At 23.4% G+C, this 24,263-nt stretch overlaps 1 protein-coding gene across 1 annotated transcript; it reads left to right on the forward strand.

Moving 5' to 3' along the window:
* Window positions 1-4,105: 4,105 nt before the first annotated feature.
* Window positions 4,106-24,263, forward strand: LOC122503219. Its single transcript, XM_043613681.1, has 14 exons — window positions 4,106-4,467; window positions 7,446-7,643; window positions 7,788-8,127; window positions 9,895-10,092; window positions 13,965-14,298; window positions 16,449-16,718; window positions 18,859-18,975; window positions 19,945-19,992; window positions 20,068-20,121; window positions 20,188-20,235; window positions 20,309-20,362; window positions 20,444-20,491; window positions 20,723-20,916; window positions 23,354-24,263. Exons 2-13 carry the CDS (start codon window positions 7,465-7,467, stop codon window positions 20,725-20,727), a joined length of 1,695 nt encoding a protein of 564 aa, XP_043469616.1. The 5' UTR covers window positions 4,106-4,467; window positions 7,446-7,464; the 3' UTR covers window positions 20,728-20,916; window positions 23,354-24,263.

Raw genomic sequence — 24,263 nt, forward strand, 5'->3', positions numbered from 1 at the left:
AAAAAATGATTTTTTCTGAAAAAAAACCCGATTTTAATTTTGAAAAAAATCAAAATTTTCTTCCTTGACTACTTTTAACTATCGATTTGTGCTGGAATACTTTTGTCGGATTACTGCGAACCTTAGAAACCTTTTTAGACCGCGGGGCGAAAACATTGGGTTTAAAAAATGATTTTTTCTGAAAAAAAGCCGATTTTAATTTTGAAAAAAATCAAATTTTCTTCCTTGACTATTTTTAACTATCCATTTGTGGTTTGCTTTATTTCTTGTTAATATTTGTTAATTATTATTTAAACTTTCTTTTTTTTAAATATAGGCAATAATATATTGTTATTTATTATTATTATTATTTTTATTAACTTATTGTAATGACATTTTTTTTGAATACAAATAAAAGAAAAATCATATAAATATTAAATTTAAACATAATTAATGATTAATAATGAAGCTTAAAAGATAGAAAAAACTCGAAAAAGTGAGGTTATGTTAAATAAAAAAATCAAGTTTTCTAAACATTCTTTGTTCCACTGTTGGTTAATAACAAAATTATATTATAAATATAATTAAAATAAATTATTAAATTATTTAATGATTTTTTTGCTTATTTCTTAATGTTACATTATTTTTCAGGATTCCTACAGAAATCCGAATTTAAAATTCCATACCTTTTCCATGATTTCCAGATCAAATTTTTACGAAATTCCAGTGGAATTTGAAATCTAATTTCATTATTTTTCGGCTATTGAAAAACACTTAACTTATTGAATAGTCTAGCTTCTTTGTAAAAAATCTAAAACTATCTGAAATTATTAATAATTCAAAAATCTGAATTTTCTGAAAATTCTACAAATTTTCCTCTCTTTTATTTGATTTAGCTCCATTATTTTTGTGCTTTTAGAAAATACTTTACTTATTAAATAGCCTCGACTCTTTTGTAAAAAATCTAAAATTTTCGAAAATTTTCAAAAATTCAAAATACCGAATTTATTAAATTTCTACATATTTTCGTCTCTCTTATTTGATTTAGCTCCATTATTTTTGTGCTTTTGGAAAATACTTTACTTATTAAGTAGTCTCGATATTTTGGTAAAAAATCTAAAACTATGTGAAATTATTAATAATTCAAAAATCTGAATTTCTTAAAAATCAACATTTTTTCGTCTCTTTTATGGGATTTAGCTCTATTACTTTTGGGCTCTTCAAAAATTCTTTACTTATTAAATAGTCTCGACTCTTTGGTAAAAAATCTAAAATTATCAAAAATTATAAAAAATTCAAAAATGCGAATTTCTTAAAATTCAACATTTTTTCATCTCTTTTACGGGATTTAGCTTTATTATTTTTGGGCTTTCGGAAAATACTTTCCTTATTAAATAGTATCGATTCTTTGGTAAAAAATCTAAAATTATCAAAGATTATCAAAAATTCGAATTTCTTAAGGGGGGAAACCACATTAGGAGGCTCATTTTTATGGATTTTTTAAGATTTTCTTGGGGGGGGGAAGAATCATTTAAAATTTAATAACATTTAAGCATCTTTTTATTTATGTTTTGAACAATGTTTACAAATTTTTTTGATTTATTTTAATGAGAAATGAAGCAGTTATGCAGTGGTTACCGCTGATGGTCCAAATATATTTTCTCGGCTTGCGTGCAGTCTAGCAATTTTAATTTCTATTTAAAATCAAATTTTTTTCTTGTCTTACATTTTTAACTTATTTTCTAAGAATATGAACCTCAATCCAGGTAAAAATAATGAAATTTACAAATTTTTGAAGGTGTTTGAATTTTTTTAAATTTTCACAAGTTTTTTTCACTAATTGTACCTAAAAAAACACCGTTAAAATCGTGATAACACCTCAAATGTTGGTTCATATTCTTCGTAATTTTATAAAGAATGCAACTACCAATTTTCAAAATGATTGGTAAATATTTGTTTAAGTTAGAGCGCACGCAAATATGAAAAATGTCATTTCGAGAAAAACGCGTTTTAATAAAGGCCGCGCGGTATCGCTTGCGGCCTATGTACTCGATGAGCGCTCGGGTCTATGCTTGTAATACTAAAAGGAATGCAAATTTTGCTTTAAAACTTTGAGAACGTATTTTTCAATAGCTAAGCTAACGATTTATGCAATAAAAAAAAATCGATTTTTTCAACCTCCTAATGTGGTTTCCCCCCTTAAAATTCATCATTTTTTCCTCTCTTTTATGGAATTTAGCTTCATTATTTTTGGGCTTTTGGAAAATACTTTACTTATTAAATAGTCTCGACTCTTTGGTAAAAAATCTGAAATTATCGAAAATTATCAAAAATTGGCATTTTTTTGGAAGAAAGAGAAGGGAGTTGGCAAATTTAGAAATTTAAAGTCATAAATAAAATATTTATTCATAATTTAATCAAGTATATTATTTACTCTGCTAATTCAAATTAAAAAAATTCTTTTAAAAAACGTTTTAAACAGGAAAAGATTGATTAATGAAAATGAAATACATATTATAGTAAATAGTATGCATGCAACTAACTTGTCAAGTGGCATCACAGTTTGTGACAGTCCACTTTGTTGTTCCCTCGATGGATGCTGAGCCCACGTTGTGGCGATGGGATCAACCTTCGCGACATCACCTCTTCTGGGTCACCCCTAAAGATCCCTGGCTCTTGATTGCACTTCGGCGCCAGATTAGGGGCCACACGGAACCGTAAAATTAGAAAATTTAAGGGGTTACGCCACCCTGAAATTTTCAAAAAAATTTATTTTTTTTTTTGCTTAATTTCAAAGTTTATATTCTAACGAATATTTTGAGATGTCGCCGAAGACAATGTCTCACTAATTACAAAAGTTATGGTCATTAGAAGTCAGCGCGGTGGGGACGCGCCGAGAGCTGCTGGAAGCAGCGACTTTCTATTTTCGAATGGTCTAGGGGGCCCTTTCATGATTTAGGAAGGGTCCTTTTCATTGTATCCCTTCCATTCTTAAATAAAAAAAATTATGGCCCAGGAATTGCTGATTAAATAGTAAATTGAAAAATTTTCAAGTTATAATACACTAAAGTTCATTTTTTTCTTCTTTTGCGTTTTTCTCGAAACCACAATTTTCGAGACGGTGTACACGATAACTCAAAAACTATTCAATCGATTGACTTGAAAATTAATATACATCTTCCTAAATAGATTTTCCACAGAGTGACGTGGGATTTTTTTGATTGAATAATTTGAAAATTTTTTATCCAATTTTTTATACGGTAATTTTAGCCAAAAAAAAAATGTCAATTTTTGAAGTGCTTCCATTTGCGTAAAAAATTTTTTTTTTTAAAATGGCTTCGTCACTCTGTTCAAAATTTATCACTTTTTAAGAAAAATATTGTTTTACTTGTTTCTGACAAAAATTGAACTGCCAATCATGTACACCATCAAGGAGTGCTCCGGAAAAATTGATCCACGCCAATAGTTATATCTCCGCCATTTTTAATTAAAAACAATTTTTTTTTAAATATTTATAAAGCTCAATATATGTACTAAAGCATCAATAAATGTAAAGAAGTCCTACCTGAAACAGTTTTATCAAAAAAATTCCTAAAAAACCATCCGATTTTCATGCGTTCAGGGTGGCGTAACCCCTTAAATAAAAGTAAATAAAAAATTGACTAAATGGAATGCTTTAAAAAAATTTTAAAAAATAGTCTAGACTGAAAAGAATTTAATATACACGGCAGTGTGCAGGGACCACTTTTCTTCTCCACATATATTTCCTCCTGTCCTTTCTTCTTCTTTTTTTAAACTGCCCTGTGCACTGAAAAAAAAGCAAATTGAACACTCAACACACATAGCTCTTTTTTTTTCTCTAACAGAGAAAAAAGTGTTTCAAAATTAATCTGCTTCTGAAGACGTTAAATTTAAAAAAAATCGCAACTTCCGTAATTTTGATCAAATAAAAAAATAAAAAACAGGTATTTACTTATTTTTCATATAGAATTCGAAAAAAATTGTTTTAATTAAAAATAAATTTTGATTAATTTATAATTAATAAAATTAAAATTTATTTAAGCTTGAAATTAAAATTAATGTTATCTTTAAAGAACAATATTTTTATAAAAATATCCTAGTAGTTTTATAGTTGTTAAAAATAAGTAGACTAATTTTCATTCTAGTAAATTATTTTAGTTATATATTTGCGTTTTTAAAATAAGCGCGTAGGAGTTTACGTCAATTTCACATTGAACTTAGCGAAAGCGCAGGGACACATGTGGGGGTTCTTTGCATCGGCAGGTGCATGAGTGGCCCGCCTTACACTCTGTTTCATTGGAGTTTTCAGCAACTGACTTGATCGTTCCTTTTCGTCGTAACCTTCGAGGCGTTTGGACTGGTGGCGTTTGTCTGTTTCATTTTGATTTTTATTTTATTGAAATTAATGCCTGATGGACGATCTTCTTAGGATTTGGGATTTAGAATCCCTTCAAAACATTTTTAAAGGTAAATGCAGCGCGAGATGCAGCGGCAGTACAGTTTCAATGAAATGAAACAACTCAGCGCGCGTCATGTCCATGCAGAAGCAAATCGAAAAAAACCGTAGAATAAATTATTATTTGTATTAATTACAAAAAAACTGTTTATTTTTTAATAATCATTATTTTTCATCTACATCGATATAATTATCTTATTGATAAAAATAATTAGTTACGTGAAAATTTCTAAGTATACATAACCTCCAAATTCGATCAAAATGTTTCTCATCACAAGAATTTTTTGAATATTATATAAAAATAAATTTTGTCCTAAGTCAAAAAAATGTCAAGAGATCAGGAAAATAATTTTTTTTCACATAAATTTTTAAAATTGAAGAAAAAACAATTTACGACAGAACGGCACTCTATGGTCCGCCGTTGGGCGGTAGAATGCCAGTTCCGCGCCAGTTGTAAATTTCCGCCTGCGCAAATATTTGACTGTGAACGAAAATTGAAAAATTAATTTTTGTGTCAACCTTGTTATTTTATTTATTAATTTATATATTTTACTGTGTATGTAAAAATATGTTGCAGTATTTAAAATAATTTTTTTTTATTTTACTATTTGTATTTTTTTTTTTTTATTATTATTTATTTATTATTATTATTATTATTATTATTATTTATTATTTATTTATTTTTTTTTTTATTATTTTTTTTTTATTTTATTTTATTTTTTTTTTTTTTCTATTTTTTATTTTTTGTATTTTCAAAATATCGATTTGATAGCTTGCGAAAATCTTCAAAAGGAAGATATTGATATTCTAATACCTGATGTTGGTCGGAAAGTCAAGTTTAGAAAATATTGGGAAGAGCATTTTAAAAAAAATTAGACACTGTTAAAACACCTGAAGTAAGAACTTCGGAATTGACACTTCATGCAGTAAGTGTTTATTGTATAAATATAGTAATAAGACTGTATAAAGTAAAATTATAACAAATAAGTTTCTTTTGTTTTTGTGTACTTTGTATTTGACGTATTTTTGATGAAATTTAAATTTTTTAGAACGAATTGGAAGCAAGTGAAACAGACAATTCTTTTAATGAGACTGATAGATCGTTTGTTGGAAGAGAAATGCTAAAAGCATTAAATTTACCGACAGTTACGTGTACACTGAAAGAGTCCAAAGAAGGACGATCAATTCTAAAATTTTATTCGATACATAATGAGCTTCATCATGAACATCGGGAAAAAATTGTTGACCTTGCAATAACTAATTGCATCGAGAAAGTTGATTGGTTATTATTCAATTCTTAATAACTATTATGATTTTATTATTTTAGATAATTCTGTTTTTTATTTACATTAAAATAAATTTTAATTTTATTGTTATAAATTGATGTATAGTCCTTTAGAACAATTTAATATTTTTTCTTTTATGATTTTTTATTTATTTTTTTCTTTTCTTTTATATATATATATATATATATATATATATATATGATTGAAGAATTTCTGAATAATCGATGAAATTTTGTACAATTGAATTGTTAACAAAAGGATTTAAGAAAAAAAAAATTTTTATTTTTGCAACAGGTATTACAGATGGTGGATGTCACGTCAAAACTCCACCCAAAAAAAAAATGTTGTCCAATTATTCCCAAATTTTTTTTATGATATGCCCTATAGGTTAGTAATTTATCATATAAATTTTTTTGAATTTTATAAAAAATTGTCCAAGGGGGAGGGGGTAGAAGTTCTGAACTTTTGCGTGACGCGCTCCACTTTGATTATTTCTTATAATTAGAGGAAAAAATTTTAAAAAAAATTAGAATATGGGTTTTTTAGATTTTTTCATGGGCTTTCGAATGGCAAAATCTATTTTCAAAAATTTTTTTATTTTGACCTAAATTTTGAAAAAATAAAAATAAATTTTCACTTTTCGCATCTTTGGGTTCATTTTTTCTTTTTCCTTTTATTTTTAAATGAAAGCTGAGCTTTTTTCTGATAAAATACTTGTTTTCCAAAAAACCGTTTTTTTTTGTTTTCGAGAAATGAATTTTTGAATATATACGTCGTCGCGCCGCAATTTAATTTATAAAACGTTACAATGAACTATTTTCTGCATTTTACAGGATTGAGACTGACATTAGAACAATATAATGCCTGCATTATAGTTTTTTTTATTTTTTTAAATTAAAAAAAATATTTATTTTTTAAAATTTTTAACAAAATTAAAAAAAAATTTTTTTTAGACTTTTATTTTTAATTTAATGCCTACAATTTAGTTATTTTCATTTCTAAAGTAAAAAAAAGCGAACAGAAAAATAAAATACAGGCATTAAATTAAAAATAAAATTGCAAAAAAATTTTGTTAAAAATTTAAAAAAATAAATATTTTTTTTAATTTAAAAAAATAAAAAAAAACTATAATGCAGGCATTATATTGTTCTAATGTCAGTCTCAACCCTGTAAAATGCAAAAAATAGTTCATTGTAACGTTTTATAAATTAAATTGTGGCGCGACGACGTGATGCGCTATATTCAAAAATTCATTTCTCGAAAACAAAAAAAAACGGTTTTTTGAAAAACAAGTATTTCATCAGAAAAAAGCTCAGCTTTCATTTAAAAATAAAAGAAAAAAGAAAAAATGAACCCAAAGATGCGAAAAGTGAAAATTTATTTTTATTTTTTCAAAATTTATGTCAAAATAAAAAAATTTTTTAAAATAGACTTTGCCATTCGAAAGCCCATGAAAAAATCTAAAAAACCCATATTCTAATTTTTTTTTAAATTTTTTCCTCTAATTATAAGAAATAATCAAAGTGGAGCGCGTCACGCAAAAGTTCAGAACTTCTACCCCCTCCCCCTTGGACAATTTTTTATAAAATTCAAAAAAATTTATATGATAAATTACTAACCTATAGGGCATATCATAAAAAAAATTTGGGAATAATTGGACAACATTTTTTTTTTGGGTGGAGTTTTGACGTGATATCCACCAGATGCAGATTACATAGGAGCATGCATTGCGCGGGTCGCGGTACTCTTAACGAGAATGGAGAATTTTTTATTACTTCTGCCCACTCACATGCACCCAATAGAAGGGAAGAGCAGGAGAGAGTTTTTCGCCAAGAATTGTACAATGCTGCGAGAAATCAACCCCACGGAAATCGAGAAATATATAATAACATTAGAAATTTGTAAGTATTGTGTTTTATTATTTACATTTTATTATTCTTTTTTAAATTTTGGTGATCCCTTTGAGAAATCCTGACTCAGTTATTAAATATATACGGCGGTCTTGGAACGATAAAAAGTTTTATACTTATATTATATTTTTTAAGCCACGGAAATGCACATATTGGTATGCCTTTTAACAATATGCAAGCGAATATGAACCGGTGGAGAGTGCAAAATGTGCCACCAAATCCTGTCAGTATAGAATCATATGCCAGGCTGTTAAATAGTGAAGAATGGAATCATTTACGACATTACAACAACGGTTCCCTTCAATTCCAGTTAACAACAGAGGAAATAGTTCCATCACTTGTTATTTTTGATCCGAATTTTGTCGCAGACCTTTTCTTAAACGCAGAGTTATACATAGACGTATCGAAGAAGGCGATTCCGGCCAATATAGAATGCGAACAACTCCTAACAATTATGAGCGTCAAAAACGGCTACGTAAGTAATGATCAGATGATAAATTTTGTAACAAAATTTAAACTCTTCTAAATTATATAATATTTTAATTTGACAGGGTTGTCACAAAAATTTAATTTTGTTTTTCCCTGATTTCCAGACAAAATTTTTATTTCTTTGCTGACTCTAACGAATATTCTGTTTTAGTCTAAAAATATTATTAAATACTAAAAAAAATGTTTTATTGCATTTATTTACAAATTTCTTTAATTGGAAAATTATTTTAAAATATTAATAACTTCTTTCTTAAATAAATATTTAATTATTATTATTTTTCCGTAGGAATTAAGATTTTCAAAATTTCAAATTTAAACTTTTTGAAATTAAACAACTTATAAAAGTACTGTTATAAAACATGAAGAAATCGATTCACTCCGAGTATTTGACTCGAATCTCTCTCTTCCTGTTTTATAATAATTAAAGGTGACCAAGAGATCAAATCTTTATTTTACATTAAAAAAACATTGTTTCAGTAACTTTTCAAAAATTATTTTTAATAATTTTTGTAAAAGTTTCTTTGATAATTTTCAAATCTATTTGTTTACAATTCGATTGTACGAAATTTCTTCCATTACTCGAACATTTTTCAATCTTCAATTACATACCAATTAGGAAATAAAAACTTGAAATAATTAAAAAAAATTCAATTAAACGATTTCAAAAAATTTAATTTTATAGAATTGTTAGAAGTAGAAAAATTCATATTGTTAAAGATTTTAATTTGAAATTTTTTCAAAATTTAATTATTTCTAAAAAATTCAAAATATAATGCTTTTATTATTCAAAAATTATCTACCAGTATTCAAATATTTAAATACAAAAATTAATAATTTATTGAAAAAATGAATGTTTCTTAAAAAAGAATTCTTTCAAAAAATTTCGTTACAATTTTTAAGAATAATTACATTTTTCGAGGAATTCTATTAAAATTGTATTAAAAATAATTAAATTTCTGCAATGAATTCTATTATTTATAGAAATAATTGATTTTAATTTCATTATTTCAAAAAATAATTGAATATTCTTGTAGAATTTTGTCAAAATTGTTTTTAAATAATATCGTTCTTTCGATAAATTTTATTAAATTAACTTATATACAAATTATTCCATTAAAAATTTTTTAAATTGCAATGAATTTTATTAAAATTTTTTTAAATAATTTAATTCATGTGATAAATATTGTTATTTATAAAAATAATTAAATACATGAAAGGAATTTTAAAATTTATAAAATAATTGAATTACTGCAGAAAATTATTGCCAAATTTTAAAACATTTGATTTTTTCGAAAAAATTTGTACAAATTTTATTTTATAAATTGAATTTTAGTGAAATTTTTATTTTTTGGAAAATAATTGAATGTTTGTGTATTTGATTTTAGATTCAGATTTAGTGATGTCATATGTATGACTTTTCATTCTTTTATATTTCCCATACATAAATTAACAAACTACCATTAAATAAATTAAAAACCACAGAAATTTTACAACTAAATTAAATAATAGACATTTATAAACTATGAAACATACTATTTACATTTAACTAATTCCTTGAAGGCTCTTGTGTATCGACAGAGTTCGATACTCAGCTTATCTAACAACATTTTTCTAACTTCTTGCGGATCAATATTATTCCCACCATCAGTACATTTTTTTACTTTCTAAACCCACTTTTTGTATATTAACTCCCTTGCTTTTTTACAATAATAATAATGATAATAATAATAAATAATAATAATAAAATATGTAGGTTATTCCTTGCATCTGGGCACTGATGACTTCAGATTTCCGCCAAAGTTATGTCGAAGTTTTTCAACAAATAAGACGCTGCATTCCGCATATGTCTATACGTTCTGTCGTTACAAGTTATGGAAGAAACTTGCAAGAAAGCTTACAATCAGAATTTCCAAATGCAACGATTTCAGGAAGTCTGCATCATTTCCATGAGGTAAACTATAGTCATCTTAAATGAGTTTCAATTAATAAATTTATCATTTTAATAGGAGGCACAAATATCCTAGGGGCCATACACATAATACGTCACGCGATTTTTGATTATTTTAGACCCCCCCCCCTCCCCCCATGTCACACACTGTCCCATATATTAGCGCCATTTTTTCTATAGGTAGTCACAAATCTCTTGACCCTCCCCCTGTTCGCGTGACGTATTATGTGTACGGCCCCCTATACAAATTGTTAGTTCAAATTTAACAAAAGGGGATTTCCATTTAACTGAATTTTTTGAAATAGAGCGTAAATTACATCGAATTTTTATATCAAAGTTATTTAGCAATTTTTAATGAGCAATTTAGCATTTTTTAATATGTTTGGAATAAATTTAATTATTTTCTAAAATCTTAATAAATCCTTCGAAACAATTAAATTATTTTTATAAATGGTAAAATTCTTCGCAAGAATTCAACTATCTTTATAAAAAGTAAAATTCCTTGCAGGAATTCAATTATTTTCAAAATATATTTCATTGAATTTCTCGGAAGAATTCAAATATTTTCAAATATTTCTATAAAATTCAAATATTTCCTAAAATTTTTAATAATTTTTTCAAAACAACTATTTTTATAAATTACTAAATAAATTTTCAAAATTTACAATAAAAAAGAGTTTTAATAATTAAAATTTTGTAAAATTTAATTGAAAATAATTGTTTTTTTTGAAAGCGTTTAATAAAAATTTTTGAAAATAAACTTTAAAAGAATTTTAATTGTAAATTTTTAAAATAATTGATTTTTCCAAAATTTTAATGAAAAATCTTCAAGTGTAAATTAAAAAATGGTAATTAATAAAAATTAGCTCCAAAAAATTATATTAAAATATTTTTGATCAAAATAATTCTTAGAATTTTTGCATTCTAATTTTTTAAAATTCAATTATTTTCAATATTTTTAAATAAAAATTTCCAAAAATTCAAATACATACAAAAAATAATAATATTAAAATTTTTTACAATTATTTTTAACATTTTAACGACATATGACTTTTTAGATTTATTAAAATTTTGGAGAAATCGCGTTTATATTAATAATTAAAGTTCTTAAAAAATTCAAATATTTTTTTTAATTTAATTTACCAAATTTCAATTGCTTTGAAAATTTTTCAATTCTATACAATTGAAAAACTATCTTTTATAAATTATTTTTAAAATATTTTTGAAAAATTAATTTTAGGAATTTCTTTATTATAATTTATTGAAAATTAATGAATAACTTTAAAAAACAGGGGACAGTTAGAATTATTATAAAGAACTGAATTTTTGTATTTAAATAATAAATCTGTTTATATTGTGACCTTGGGTTCAAAGGACCCAAAAATTAAGATCCTGAAAATATTCTAAATTGTATTTAAATAATTGAATTCTCTAAGAACTTTCTGAAAATTATTAAAAATAATTGATTTCGAAAAGAAGTTTGATTAAAAATTGTAGAAAATAATTGAATTTAAAGAGAATTAAAATTGTAATTTTTAGAAGTTATTAAATTTCAGAAGGTTTTAAATAGACATTTTTTTAAATTTTATTCCCGTATAAAAACAAACAAGAAGTATTTAAATATTAATTATTTAACGAAATTATTCAAGTTTTAAGAATAAGAAATAAAATTTTTGTTATGACACTGAATTCAATAAACTACTTTTTCGACTTTTTTTCTATTTTAAATCGACTAAAGCGACTTTTTTTGCACCTTAAAGTCGAAATGAAATTTCTCGAAAAAAGTTATTCTTAAAAATTTTTTTTAATTTATCAAAGAAATTTAATTATTTTAATAATCTTTGCTACAATTTATTTATTAGAATTAAAGTATTATCTTTAATAAATTTTTAATTAAATTTCTTTAAAGAATAAAATTACTTTTAATAATTTTAATGCAAATATTTGCGTAACAATTCAATTTTTTTTTAAAATAATTTTAATAGAATTCGTCGCAGAAATCAAATTCAATTGTTTAATAATTGAAATTCTTCGTAAAAGAAATATTATTCTCCATAAAATATAATAAAATTTTTGTCAAGAATTTAATAATCTTTATAAATAATAAAATTCAAAAATATAAAAAATTTCTTTACCAGAATTCAATTACCTCCATAAATATTGAGATTATTCCCAAAAAATGTTAATAAAAATCTTGGCAAGAATGTAATTATTTTAATAATTAATCAAATTGTTCACCAAAAACTTCAAATATATTCAAAAATAATAAAAAAGTATTTCAAAATACACTCGACTTTCGGATCTTTTGCACTTAGATCTTTTACACTCTCGCTTCTTTTGCACTTTTTCTCCCGCACCTTTTACCTTTTACATTCAATAAATAAATAACTGTCAGTGTCAAAACATTTATTTCACGATAACTTTGGTTATCTAAAGTAAATTATAATAGCTCCTTCATTATGTGATTAAAATTATAATAAAATTTTAATTATTATAAATGTAAATATTAAAACTAAAACATAAACACTGTCATTAATTTACGTATTTGGTTATACATATAGTATTGTTTTGCGTTACCATGGCATTTGTTTTGGTAAAAGGTATGAGAGGATTTGGTCCCATAGGTGCAAAAGATCCGAGAGTCGAGTGTAATTAAATTATCTTCAAGAATAATATTTTTCGCAAAAATCTTAATTTAATTTCTCTAATAAATTCAATTATTTTCTATACAATTTCAATTAAATTTGTCTATAAAATTTGCAATAATTCAATTATTTTTATAAACAAAATTCTTTGAAGGAATTCAATTATTTTCCAAAATTTTAATATTTTTCTCAAAATTCAATTTTATATAAATAATCACATTCTTTAGAGAAATTCAATTATATTCAAAACTTTTAATAAAATTTTTCTTTAAAAATTCAATTATTTTCGAAAATTTTAATGAAAATCTTTACATAATTTAACTACCTTCATTTTATATATTTTAAGAACTAAATTATTTATTTTTATATTTAAATAATTGAATATTGGTAGAATTTTCTAATAAAAATTTATTTAAAAATTAATTTCAGTTAAAATTTTAGATACTAATTGAAAAATAATTAATTTAAAAGCATTATCGCGTCAATTTTTAGAAATAATTAAATTTTAATAAGGTTTCAAATTAAAATTTTTGAAATTTTGAATTTTTCATACTTTTGATTAAGTATTCTATAGAATTAATTTTTCTCAATAAGTTTAATAGAATTTTTTTTTAATTATTTGAAGTTTTTAATTTCTAATATATTTAATTGAAGAATATCAGAATAATTGAAATTTCGTAAAATTAACTTGTAAACAAAAGAACTTGAAAATTCACAAAGAACTTTTTCAAAATTATTTTAAAGAAATTGAAGAATTTTAGTTGAAAATTCTAGAAATGAATAATCGTAATGAGGAAAATAATTTTTGATAAAGTTACAGTAACAAAGTAGCAATTTTAATTATTATAATATATAAAATATGAAGGAAGCGATCTCTCCGAGTCGAAGACTCGGAAATATCGATATCTGCATGTTTTATAATAATATTCTTATATGTTATTTAATTTCAAATTTTTGAAGATCTTAATTTCTATAAAAAAAATAATGATTAAATATTTATTTAAAAATGAAGTTATTGATGTTTTCGAATAATTTTCGTTATAAACACCTGGGAAAATTCTGTTTTTTAACCTGGAAAAGTCTGGTAATTTGAAGAGCAAAAGCGTGGCAACCCTGTTATAGTCATCTGATAAATCATAACATGCTCCAAAAATTGTTTATTTCTGAATCTCTTATTATGAATCTGGTATAAAATCTTTAATATTGTTATTTTTTAATCTTCATTCCTAGGAACTCTATAAGAAAGCTAATGAAGTTGGAATGACGAGAGATTGGGCAGATAATGATGAAATTCGAACGACATTTCTTTCCGTACTGGCTTTACCGATGCTACCAAGAGAACAAATTAGAATTGGATTATTTCACATCCAAACTAAAATTAACAACGAGAATGAAGGTGTTAATAATTTTATGGATTACATTTCAACACAGTGGATACAAAGCGTACAACCGCATCGTTTTTCAATACATCGTCAATATGATCGCATCTTCAACATCTTTCAACCGTATAGAAACCGTCTAGCATCAAAAATTGGCAACTTTGAAGAAATATGGAGTTTTACAAGTAAGTATTATATATTAATTATTAAGTTCAGAAAATTTACACTAGTCATTTTCGTGTACTCTATATTTCAAGTTTTTATTTTTATTAAAGTTAACGAATTATAAGTTATGTTTATGTTGGATTTATCTAGATTAAAATTTAATTATTAATTAAATACATTTTAAACCAGTTTCAGGCTTAACACTTATACACTAAAACTTACTATTTACTACTTCTTTATGTTATGCTACTATTTTGGTACTTTTTAGATTTTAAATACTAAAACCTTCAATTATTCTTTTAGATTTTAATAAAATCAGGCTTTGCACTCTTCTACTAAAACCAACTATTTACTACTTTTTTTTACGTTATGTTACTATTTGGCTACTTTTTTTAGATCTCAGCGACTAAAAGCTACTATTTCTGTTTTTTAAGAATTTTCACTACTTTTTTCGCTAATGCTAGAAATCAAAAAACTATTCTCCAAAATTATAATCAAATAATTTAAAACGATTCAATTATTTTCCAAAAAATATTCAAGATTCATCAATATCTAGTATTTTCATAAAATTTCACAAAAGAATTCAATTACTTTAAGAAAATTCAATTATTTCCATAAACAATAAAATTTCCACGGTAATTTAATTAATTTAGAATAGCATTTTCAAAAAAATTTCGAATAAATCAATTATTTAACAAAATTTTTATACAATCACAATAATTCAATTACTTTCACTAATAATTACATTTTTCATGGAAATTCAATTTTTTTAAAAAATTTTATAAATACTAAGCAAGAATTCAATTATTTTCATAAATACTAAAACTCATCGAAGAATTTTAATTATTTGTAATACTATTTTAAATTAATTAATCAATAAATTCAATTATTTTCACAAATAAAGTTTTCCACAAGAATTCAATTATTTAAAATAAAATTTTTATAATACTTATTATATTTCGAAAAAATTAATAGTTTAAAACAATGTATATAAAATTCTTATAAAGAATTCAATTCTTTACAAAAATAACAAAATTTTTCACAAAAATTCAACTCTTTTTAAACATTTTAATTAAATCATGCGCAAGAATTCAATTACTTTAAAAAATAACAAAACTTTTTACAGACATTTTCATAAATAATAATATTTTTCTCAAGAATTCAATTTTTTTTTAAAATTGTAATAAAATTTTTTGCAACTACTAAATTATTTTCATAAATAATAAAATTCTTCTCAGGAATTCAATAATTAGGAAAATTTAAGTACAATTTTACAGAAATTGCTCAAAAAATGTAACTATTCTTGAAAATTTAATTTCAATTTCTAGAAGAAATAAATTATTTATTTCCAAACAGAATTCAATAATTTAAAAATTTTTTTCTAAAAATCTTCGTTAAAATTTAATTTTTTCACAAATAATAAAAATTTCTCAGGAATTTAATTATTTATATTAGTGTTTGCATAAAATTAGTCGAAAGAAATCAATTATTTGAAAATTTTTCTAAAATACTTTGTAAGATTTAAATTATTTTTCTAAATATTTAAATTGTTTCATGAATAATAAAATTCGTTGCAGGAATTCAATTTATTAGCAGGACAAGAAAGAAGTTAATATTTTTCATAAAAATTAGGAAAAAGTCAGGAAAATAAAATATTGAATTTGGTCGTCAAGTTTAATTTTTCGATATCTACTTTTTTACTACATGTGTTTTAAGTTTGAAAGCTACTTTTTGCTACTTTTTAAAAATTAATTATCGAGTGCGAAGTCTACAGTTTTCATTGAATATTTTGGATGAACGAAGACTTGAACAACAATTATTTGTGATAAAAATTAATTTATTTGTTTTAACTATAAGAAATAAAAACATAACCTAACATTTTTTGCATAGATATTGTTCGACTTTAGAGATTAATTTATTGATTTAAAATTACTTGATTATACAACAATAAAAACTTAAGGAACAAACTCTTCAAATCTTAATAAGTCCAATTTTTACTAATGTAATTATTAAATTTTTAATTGATCAAAAAATTAGTAAATTAATGTGTTCTGGCTAATTAAATTAATAGTCCGTGATTAATATTTAATTTGTATGTAGTTTAAAGTACCTACTAAGATTGAATAAGCGATAACGTTGTCTTTTACCTATATACTATTTCATATTTTAGGAAAAATGGTTTCTCTACAAAGCAGACTTTTCCTTGATAAGCAGAAGATAGTAACTGAAAGGAGAAATGGAGTACAGTGCTCCAAATTGATAAATCGTGGTTTAAAATCTCAAATAATGAGAGCGTGGAATAATTTGGAGGCAAGGAGATTGTCACTTGAAGATTTTTTGACCAACGCCTCATACATCGCCGTCGAAAGCAATGTCGAGTTTTTGGAGGCCGACTATCAGAATGATGACCTCATTGAACTTATTGTTCCAGATGAAGATGGTAATATAATAATAATATATAATAATATAATTGGTCAGGGAAAAGTCAAAGAGTTTTATTGAAAGTACTATAAAAAATTTAATTTTTATAATTTATAAGAAAATTTTGAATTTTAGTGTCTTTTTTGATTGACTTATAAGCCATTAATTAAATTTTAAAAGAGGTACTTTTACAATTGTGAAAAATACATAAATAAAATTAAAAAGGTTTCAATTTGAAATTTTTTTTTTGAAAAATTTTAGTAAATTAAATTCGCCTGAAATTCGTTAAATTTTTTAATATATATTTAATTAATTTTTAAAAATCAAGGATTTATAGGAGAATTTTAGTTTAAAACACTACAAAAAGTTAAATTTCGGCAAAATTTTACAAGAATTCAATTATTGACATTTCTTTAAAATTTCTTCGTAATAATTCCACAATTTTTTTAATAAATAAAATTTTTCACAGAGATTTTTTTTTCGTAAATAATAAAATTATGTTTAGAAATTCAACTATCTTTGTAAATAATAAAACTCATTGAAGAATTTCGATTATTCAATAAATTATTTATTTTTGTATTTAAATAATTGAATTCTCCTAGAATGTTTTAATGAAAAATTATTTAAAATTTAATTTGAGTTTAAATTTAAGATGATAATTGGTTTTTGAAAGCATTATAGCGAGTATTTTTAGAAATAATCGAATATTAAAAAGTTTACAAATTATTGACTTTGAAAATATGAATTTTTAATACTTTTAATTAACAATTCTGTCAAACTAATTTTTTAAGATATTTTAATTTTAATTATTTTGAAATTAGTAGACGTTTTTAATTTATATTTATATATTCATTATTTTAATACTTAAAATAATTGGTTTACAGGAGAATTCGAGTTATTTTCAAAAATTTTCATCAATTTTATGATTTTCAATATCTACTACTTTTATACAATATTCCAAAAGAATTTAATTATTTAAATAGATTAAAATAAAATTCTACAAAAAAATGTAAGCTGTTTCCTAAATAATAAAAATTTAACAGAATTTTATTTTTTTTACAAATTTTTTATAAATCTCTTCAAAATAATTGAAGGGCTCCATGAAATAAAGGGAGTAACGCGTTATTCAAAGGAGTCAGGTAGCAATGAGCTGCTCAAAGCTTGTCACTTCTACCCAACTGGTAATATCCCTTCCAATTATTTTGAAAAATAATAAAATTCTTTTTAGGAATTCAAATATTTTTATAAATAATGAATCTAATCACAAAATTTCAATTATTTTTTATACAATTTTAATTCAATTCCATCGATAAATGTAATTATTCTTCAACTTTTATTATAATTCGCCAAGAGAGTTGAATTAAAAGAAACTTAATATTATTCAATAAATTAATTATTTCTTATTTAAATAATTTTATTCTTATAGTTTTCTTATAAAAATTAATTTTAAAATTAATTGCAGTTAAAATTTTGGATAGTTACTTGAATATTAAAAGCATTTTAGCGTGGATTTTTAAAAATAATTAAATTTTGAAAAGGTTTAATTAAATTCTGAATTTGTTAGACTTTTAACTAACGATTCTGTAGAATTAATTTTTTTTTTTGAAAAAGTTTAAGATCATCCAGGAAAAAATAGAGGTTTCGTAGAATACACTATATTCAAAAAGAAAAGCATATTTCGGGTTGTAATTTTTTGGAAATAATAGAGAACGGGGCCCTGCAGGGGAACATGTCGGTATTTTGCATAATTATTATAAATAATTGTTAAAACATTCGGTTTTGAGTTCCTGGATTTAAAGAAGAATTTTATTTAAAAATTCTAGAAAATAATAAATGAATTGAAGTGATGAAAATAATTTTTGAGAAGTTATAGTTACAATATTTTTATAATATAAAATAATGATATTATCACTCGATCATCTTTAATTATTACAAAACATAAAGAAATTCCTTTATGTTTTGTAATATTCTTATAAGTTATTAAATTTCAAAAGCTTTGAATTTTAAAATTTAGAGTGAATCTAATTCTTTAAGGTGAGGGGAAATATCAAAATGTTGTCCGAAAATCATAGAAAAGTCAGGGAAAAACTGAATTAAATTTTTGTGGCAACCCTAATTCTTTTAATTAATTTTCTAATTATAAATTTTTTAAACTAAAGGTAATGATAATGCGAACATGCATGAAGATGCAGCAATTATTATTGACATCGCGGCAGATGACGAAATTGATGCTAATAATCGTATTGAAGAAGAAGAAGCAGGGGATAATAATAGAGGTAATTCAATTTTTTATTACATTATATTTACAATATAAATACTACTTAATGCTAAAAATAATATACGAATAGAAAAAAAAAGATTTTTCAAATTATAACGGATGATTTGAAATATCTTACATTCTTCTAATTTTTTAATTGTTTTAATACTTCAATTTCACTTTGATTAATTACACCCCATGAAATATTTTTTCCAAAATATACTTGTAGAATTTTTTTAACTATTAGTGGTCAAAAGTTTACTATAGAATACACTAACATACCTAAAGTATATTCGCCATTATACATTTTTTCACTATTGAAAAAACACAGAGATAAAGAGTTAACAAAAACAGCTAATGATTACCTAACTTAGCTAAGTCTAATTCCTGTTATATAAATATCAATTACTAACAGGTATTACAGCTAATATGCTTATCTGCGACATCTAAATATCAGCTACACTGAGAGAAATTTCTGCATAAAATAGTATGAACTATAGCCATACTTTTTTCACATCTATATGACATACGCCATTGGTGAAAACATCATACTCATTTCGTAGAGATAACGCTTTTTTGGTATGATTGCTGAGCGAGTTCAGTATGTTTTCATAACAAAAACTCACGACAGAAGGGTATGTGAAGCGCGTTGAGTATTTCAATACTATTTTTTGCAGAAATTTTTCTCAGTGTACCTGCAGCTAAAAATTATCTATGCATATAATAACAAATATGCTTTTCTAAGTGCTAAAATTTTCTCTTAGGGATCATACACAAACTACGTAAGACTTTAAGGGGGCAGAGGGGGGGGTCAAGTTAAATCTTACAAACAGCAGAAAAAATGGCGCTAATGTATAGAAAATGTCTTACGATGGGGGAGGGGGGGGGTCAAAATTTCTGATAATATGCCTTAAGTAGTTTGTGTACGGCCCCTTATACAACTGTATTAAAAATTAAAAATATTTTAAAAATTTCGACATTCTTTCAGAAATCATTGACAATGAGCCCAATCTTGTTAAAGAAGGGAATAATGGAGGTAATTTCTTTGATATAAATCTTTATATTTTAAAAAATTTCTAAATCTATTTTAAGAAATTCGATTTTTTTCCAGAAATAATTGCCAATCAACCCAATCTTCCTATTGAAGAGGAACGTAATAATGGAGGTAAATAAATTATTTTTAAAATTTAATATTTTTAATACAAAATTTTTTACTAATAATTTCTTTCAGAAATCATTGACAATGAGCCCAATCTTGTTGAAGAAGGGAATAATGGAGGTAATTTCTTTGATATAAATATTTATAACTTAAAAAAATTTTTAATCTATTTTAAAAAATTCGTTTTTTTCAGAAATCATTGCCAATCAACCCAATCTTCCTATTGAAGAGGAACGTAATAATGAAGGTAAATAAATTATTTTTGAAATGTAATATTTATAATAAAAAAATATTTACTAATATTTTTCAAAATTATATATTCTTCCAGAAATGATTGTCGTGAATGAAGCTCCCCAAAACAACATCATCAATGCAGGTAATTAAATAATCTTATAATAATATATTTTTATAATAAATATTGAGTAGAGTTGACTAGGGCATTTTACTGTTCATCTAAGGATTTCTTAGTTTGTAAATTTTGTTTGAAAGATATCGAAAAATAGTAGATACGTAACGAATATAATATTTATTGCTTCAATTAAATTAAATTATTTACTTTTAGGTGTTAATGTAACTAATAACAAATTTATTTTCTGTTTTCATGCAGATTAAAATTGCAGCAAATGCGTAATTTGCTACGAAAACATACCAAATTATGTTATTGTAAACTGTGGGCATATTTGTCTTTGCGAGGAGTGTGCCAACAACGATCATTTTACCAGTCCACCTAACAAAGAATGTCCGATTTGCCGGAGTGAAATATTAATGATAATCAGGACATACACTTTGTAAAAAAGACAGGTGAGTTTAAATAATTTTTCAATAACATCCAAAAATGACCCTAATTTAATGAATTTATGTATGTTAGTATATGTATCCTGGAAAATTGTTGCTTTCTAAAGTTATTGTGTTTATTCTTAAAATCTAATTTCACTTAAATATTTCAAAATTAAGTCAATTTTAAAAGAATTGTGTTTACAATTTTCATAAGTAGATGAACTTCAAAAGATTTTGATATAAAACTGTAAGATTTCCATTTTAAATTAATTGTAATAAAAAATATAAAAAAACTTAGATTTAAAAAAAAAATTTTAAACTTAAATTCTTCTAAAATTAGTTAAATTTTTTTAAATATATATATTTATGTAGTTTTATTAAAAATAATGGATTTATAAAAGAATTTTAGTTAAAAACACTGAAACAAATTGAATTTTGAAGCAATTACAAATTATTGCAAAGAGTTTAATTATTTTCAAAAACATTCCTCAATTCAGTGATTCTTAATATATACTACTTTAATAAAAACTCCTAAAAGAATTCAATTAGTAAAAAAAATGTTAATAAAATTCTACGCAAACATTTAATTATTTTCATAAATAATAAAAATTTCAAAGGAATTCAATTATTTACATATTATTTTCATATATTATTCAATTATTTTCATAAATAATAATAATTTTTACAGGGATTCAATTATTTTCATAAAAATCAAACTCAATGCTGAATTTCAATTATTTTTAATACAATTTAAATAAAATTGCTCGAAAAAAGTTATTCTTAAAAATTTTATTAAAATTTATCAAAGAAATTTAATTATTTTAATAACCTTTGCTAGAATATATTTATTAGAATTTAAGTATTTTTTTAAATAAATTTTTAATTAAATTTCTTTAAAAAATAAAATTATTTTCAATAATTTTAATGCAAATATTTGCGTAACAATTCAATTTTTTTGAAAAATAATTTTAATAAAATTCTTCACAGAAATCAAATTCAATTGTTTAATAATTGAAATTCTTCGCAAAAGAAATATTATTCTGCATAAAATTTAATAAAATTTTTGTCAAGGATTTAATCCTAATCTTTATAAATAATAAAATTCAAAAGTATAAAAATTTCTTTACCAGAATTCAATTACCTCCATAAATATTGAAATTATTCCCAAAAAATGTTAATAAAAATCTTGGCAAGAATGTAATTATTTTTAATAATTAATCAAATTCTTCACAAAAAACTTCAAATATTTTCAAAAATATTAAAAAAGTATTTCAACATGATTAAATTATTTTGAAGAATAATAAAAATTTTCTCAAAAATCTTAATTTAATTTCTCTAATAAATTCAATTATTTTCAATACAATTTCAATTAAATTTGTCTATAAAATTTGCAATAATTCAATTATTATTTTTTATTTTTCCCAAAATTCATATTTTATAATAAATAATCACATTCTTCAGAGAAGTTCAATTATTTTCAAAACTTTTAATAAAATTTTTCCTTAAAAATTTAATTAGTTTCGAAAATTTTAATTAAAATCTTTACATAATTTAACTACCTTTATTTTATATATTTTAAGAACTAAATTATTTATGTTTATATTTAAATAATTGAATATTGGTAGAATTTATAATAAAAATTTACTTAAAAATTAATTTCAGTTAAAATTTTAGATACTAATTGAAAAATAATTAATTTAAAAGCATTATCGCGTCAATTTTTAGAAATAATTAAATTTTAATAAGGTTTCAAATTAAAATTTTTGAAATTTTGAATTTTTCATACTTTTGATTAAGTATTCTATAGAATTAATTTTTCTCAATAAGTTTAATAGAATTTTTTTTTAATTATTTGAAGTTTTTAATTTCTAATATATTTAATTGAAGAATATCAGAATAATTGAAATTTCGTAAAATTAACTTGTAAACAAAAGAACTTGAAAATTCACAAAGAACTTTTTCAAAATTATTTTAAAGAAATTGAAGAATTTTAGTTGAAAATTCTAGAAATGAATAATCGTAATGAGGAAAATAATTTTTGATAAAGTTAGAGTAACAAAGTAGCAATTTTAATTATTATAATATATAAAATATGAAGAAAGCGATCTCTCCGAGTCGAAGACTCGGAAATATCGATATCTGCATGTTTTATAATAATATTCTTATATGTTATTGAATTTCAAATTTTTGAAGATCTTAATTTCTATAAAAAAAATAATGATTAAATATTTATTTAAAAATGAAGTTATTGATGTTTTCGAATAATTTTCGTTATAAACACCTGGGAAAATTCCTTTTTTTAACCTGGAAAAGTCAGGGAATTTGAAACAGCAAAAGCGTGGCAACCCGGATTCAATTTTAATTAAAAATATGGACTAAAATTGCAATTAAATTTAAAATATAACAATTTCAATTTTGGATTGCAATCAATATAACATTTTTATTAAATTGTAATTTACAGGTTCCTCGGATAATCAACAAATGTAATCAGAAAGCAGTAATAACGATGAGTGGAGTACAACAACATCTGCTTCTTTTAAATGCAGATGCTTCTAATCGGTCAAATAGACATGTGATGTTTCGATTCAACGTCTAAGAGACGAAAAAGAGCTTTAATAATGTTTTAAACAGTATTTTTACTATGAGACTGAATATTTTAGTAACTGTACATAAAATATATGCAGGCTGTTCAGGCTAATTTTGCGAATCGATAAGTAATATCGAATTATGTTCTTTGGGACGAGATGGGTTTCCCTCTTTTTCTCATGTGAGATAAGTATATTTGAAATTCTGTTCGAGTGTTACATTTTTTTGTTTTCCAAATACTGTTCTATGTTGTTGGTAATTTCAATTCTTGTATTCGGCACTACGATTTAAACTATGAGACTGATTTTTTTAGAAAAACAAATCTAAGCGGATTAATAACAGATATTTATATTTGATAATATTTGATAATAATATTTTATTTATTAAAACTATTGTTTAAACTACACATAAAATATATGCAGCCTGTTCAGGGTAATTTTGCGAATCGATAAGTAATATCGAATTATGTTCTTTGGGACGAGATGGGTTTCCCTCTTTTTTTCATGTGAGATAAGTATATTTGAAATTCTGTTCGAGTGTTACATTTTTTTGTTTTCCAAATACTGTTCTATGTTGTTGGTAATTTCAATTCTTGTATTCGGCACTACGATTTAAACTATGAGACTGATTTTTTTAGAAAAACAAATCTAAGCGGATTAATAACAGATATTTATATTTGATAATATTTGATAATAATATTTTATTTATTAAAACTATTGTTTAAACTACACATAAAATATATGCAGGCTGTTCAGGGTAATTTTGCGAATCGATAAGTAATATCG

Source organism: Leptopilina heterotoma, unplaced genomic scaffold (genome assembly GCF_015476425.1).
Source record: "Leptopilina heterotoma isolate Lh14 unplaced genomic scaffold, ASM1547642v1 Lhet_248, whole genome shotgun sequence".
Taxonomy (NCBI): Eukaryota; Metazoa; Arthropoda; class Insecta; order Hymenoptera; family Figitidae; genus Leptopilina; species Leptopilina heterotoma.

Coding starts and splice junctions, on each gene's coding strand:
- LOC122503219 (XM_043613681.1), top strand. CDS start 7,465: ATGCATTGCGCGGGTCGCGGTACTCTTAACGAGAATGGAGAATTTTTT. Junction 8,128..9,894: donor TGAGCGTCAAAAACGGCTAC/GTAAGTAATGAT, acceptor TAAAATATGTAG/GTTATTCCTTGCATCTGGGC. Junction 10,093..13,964: donor GTCTGCATCATTTCCATGAG/GTAAACTATAGT, acceptor CTTCATTCCTAG/GAACTCTATAAGAAAGCTAA.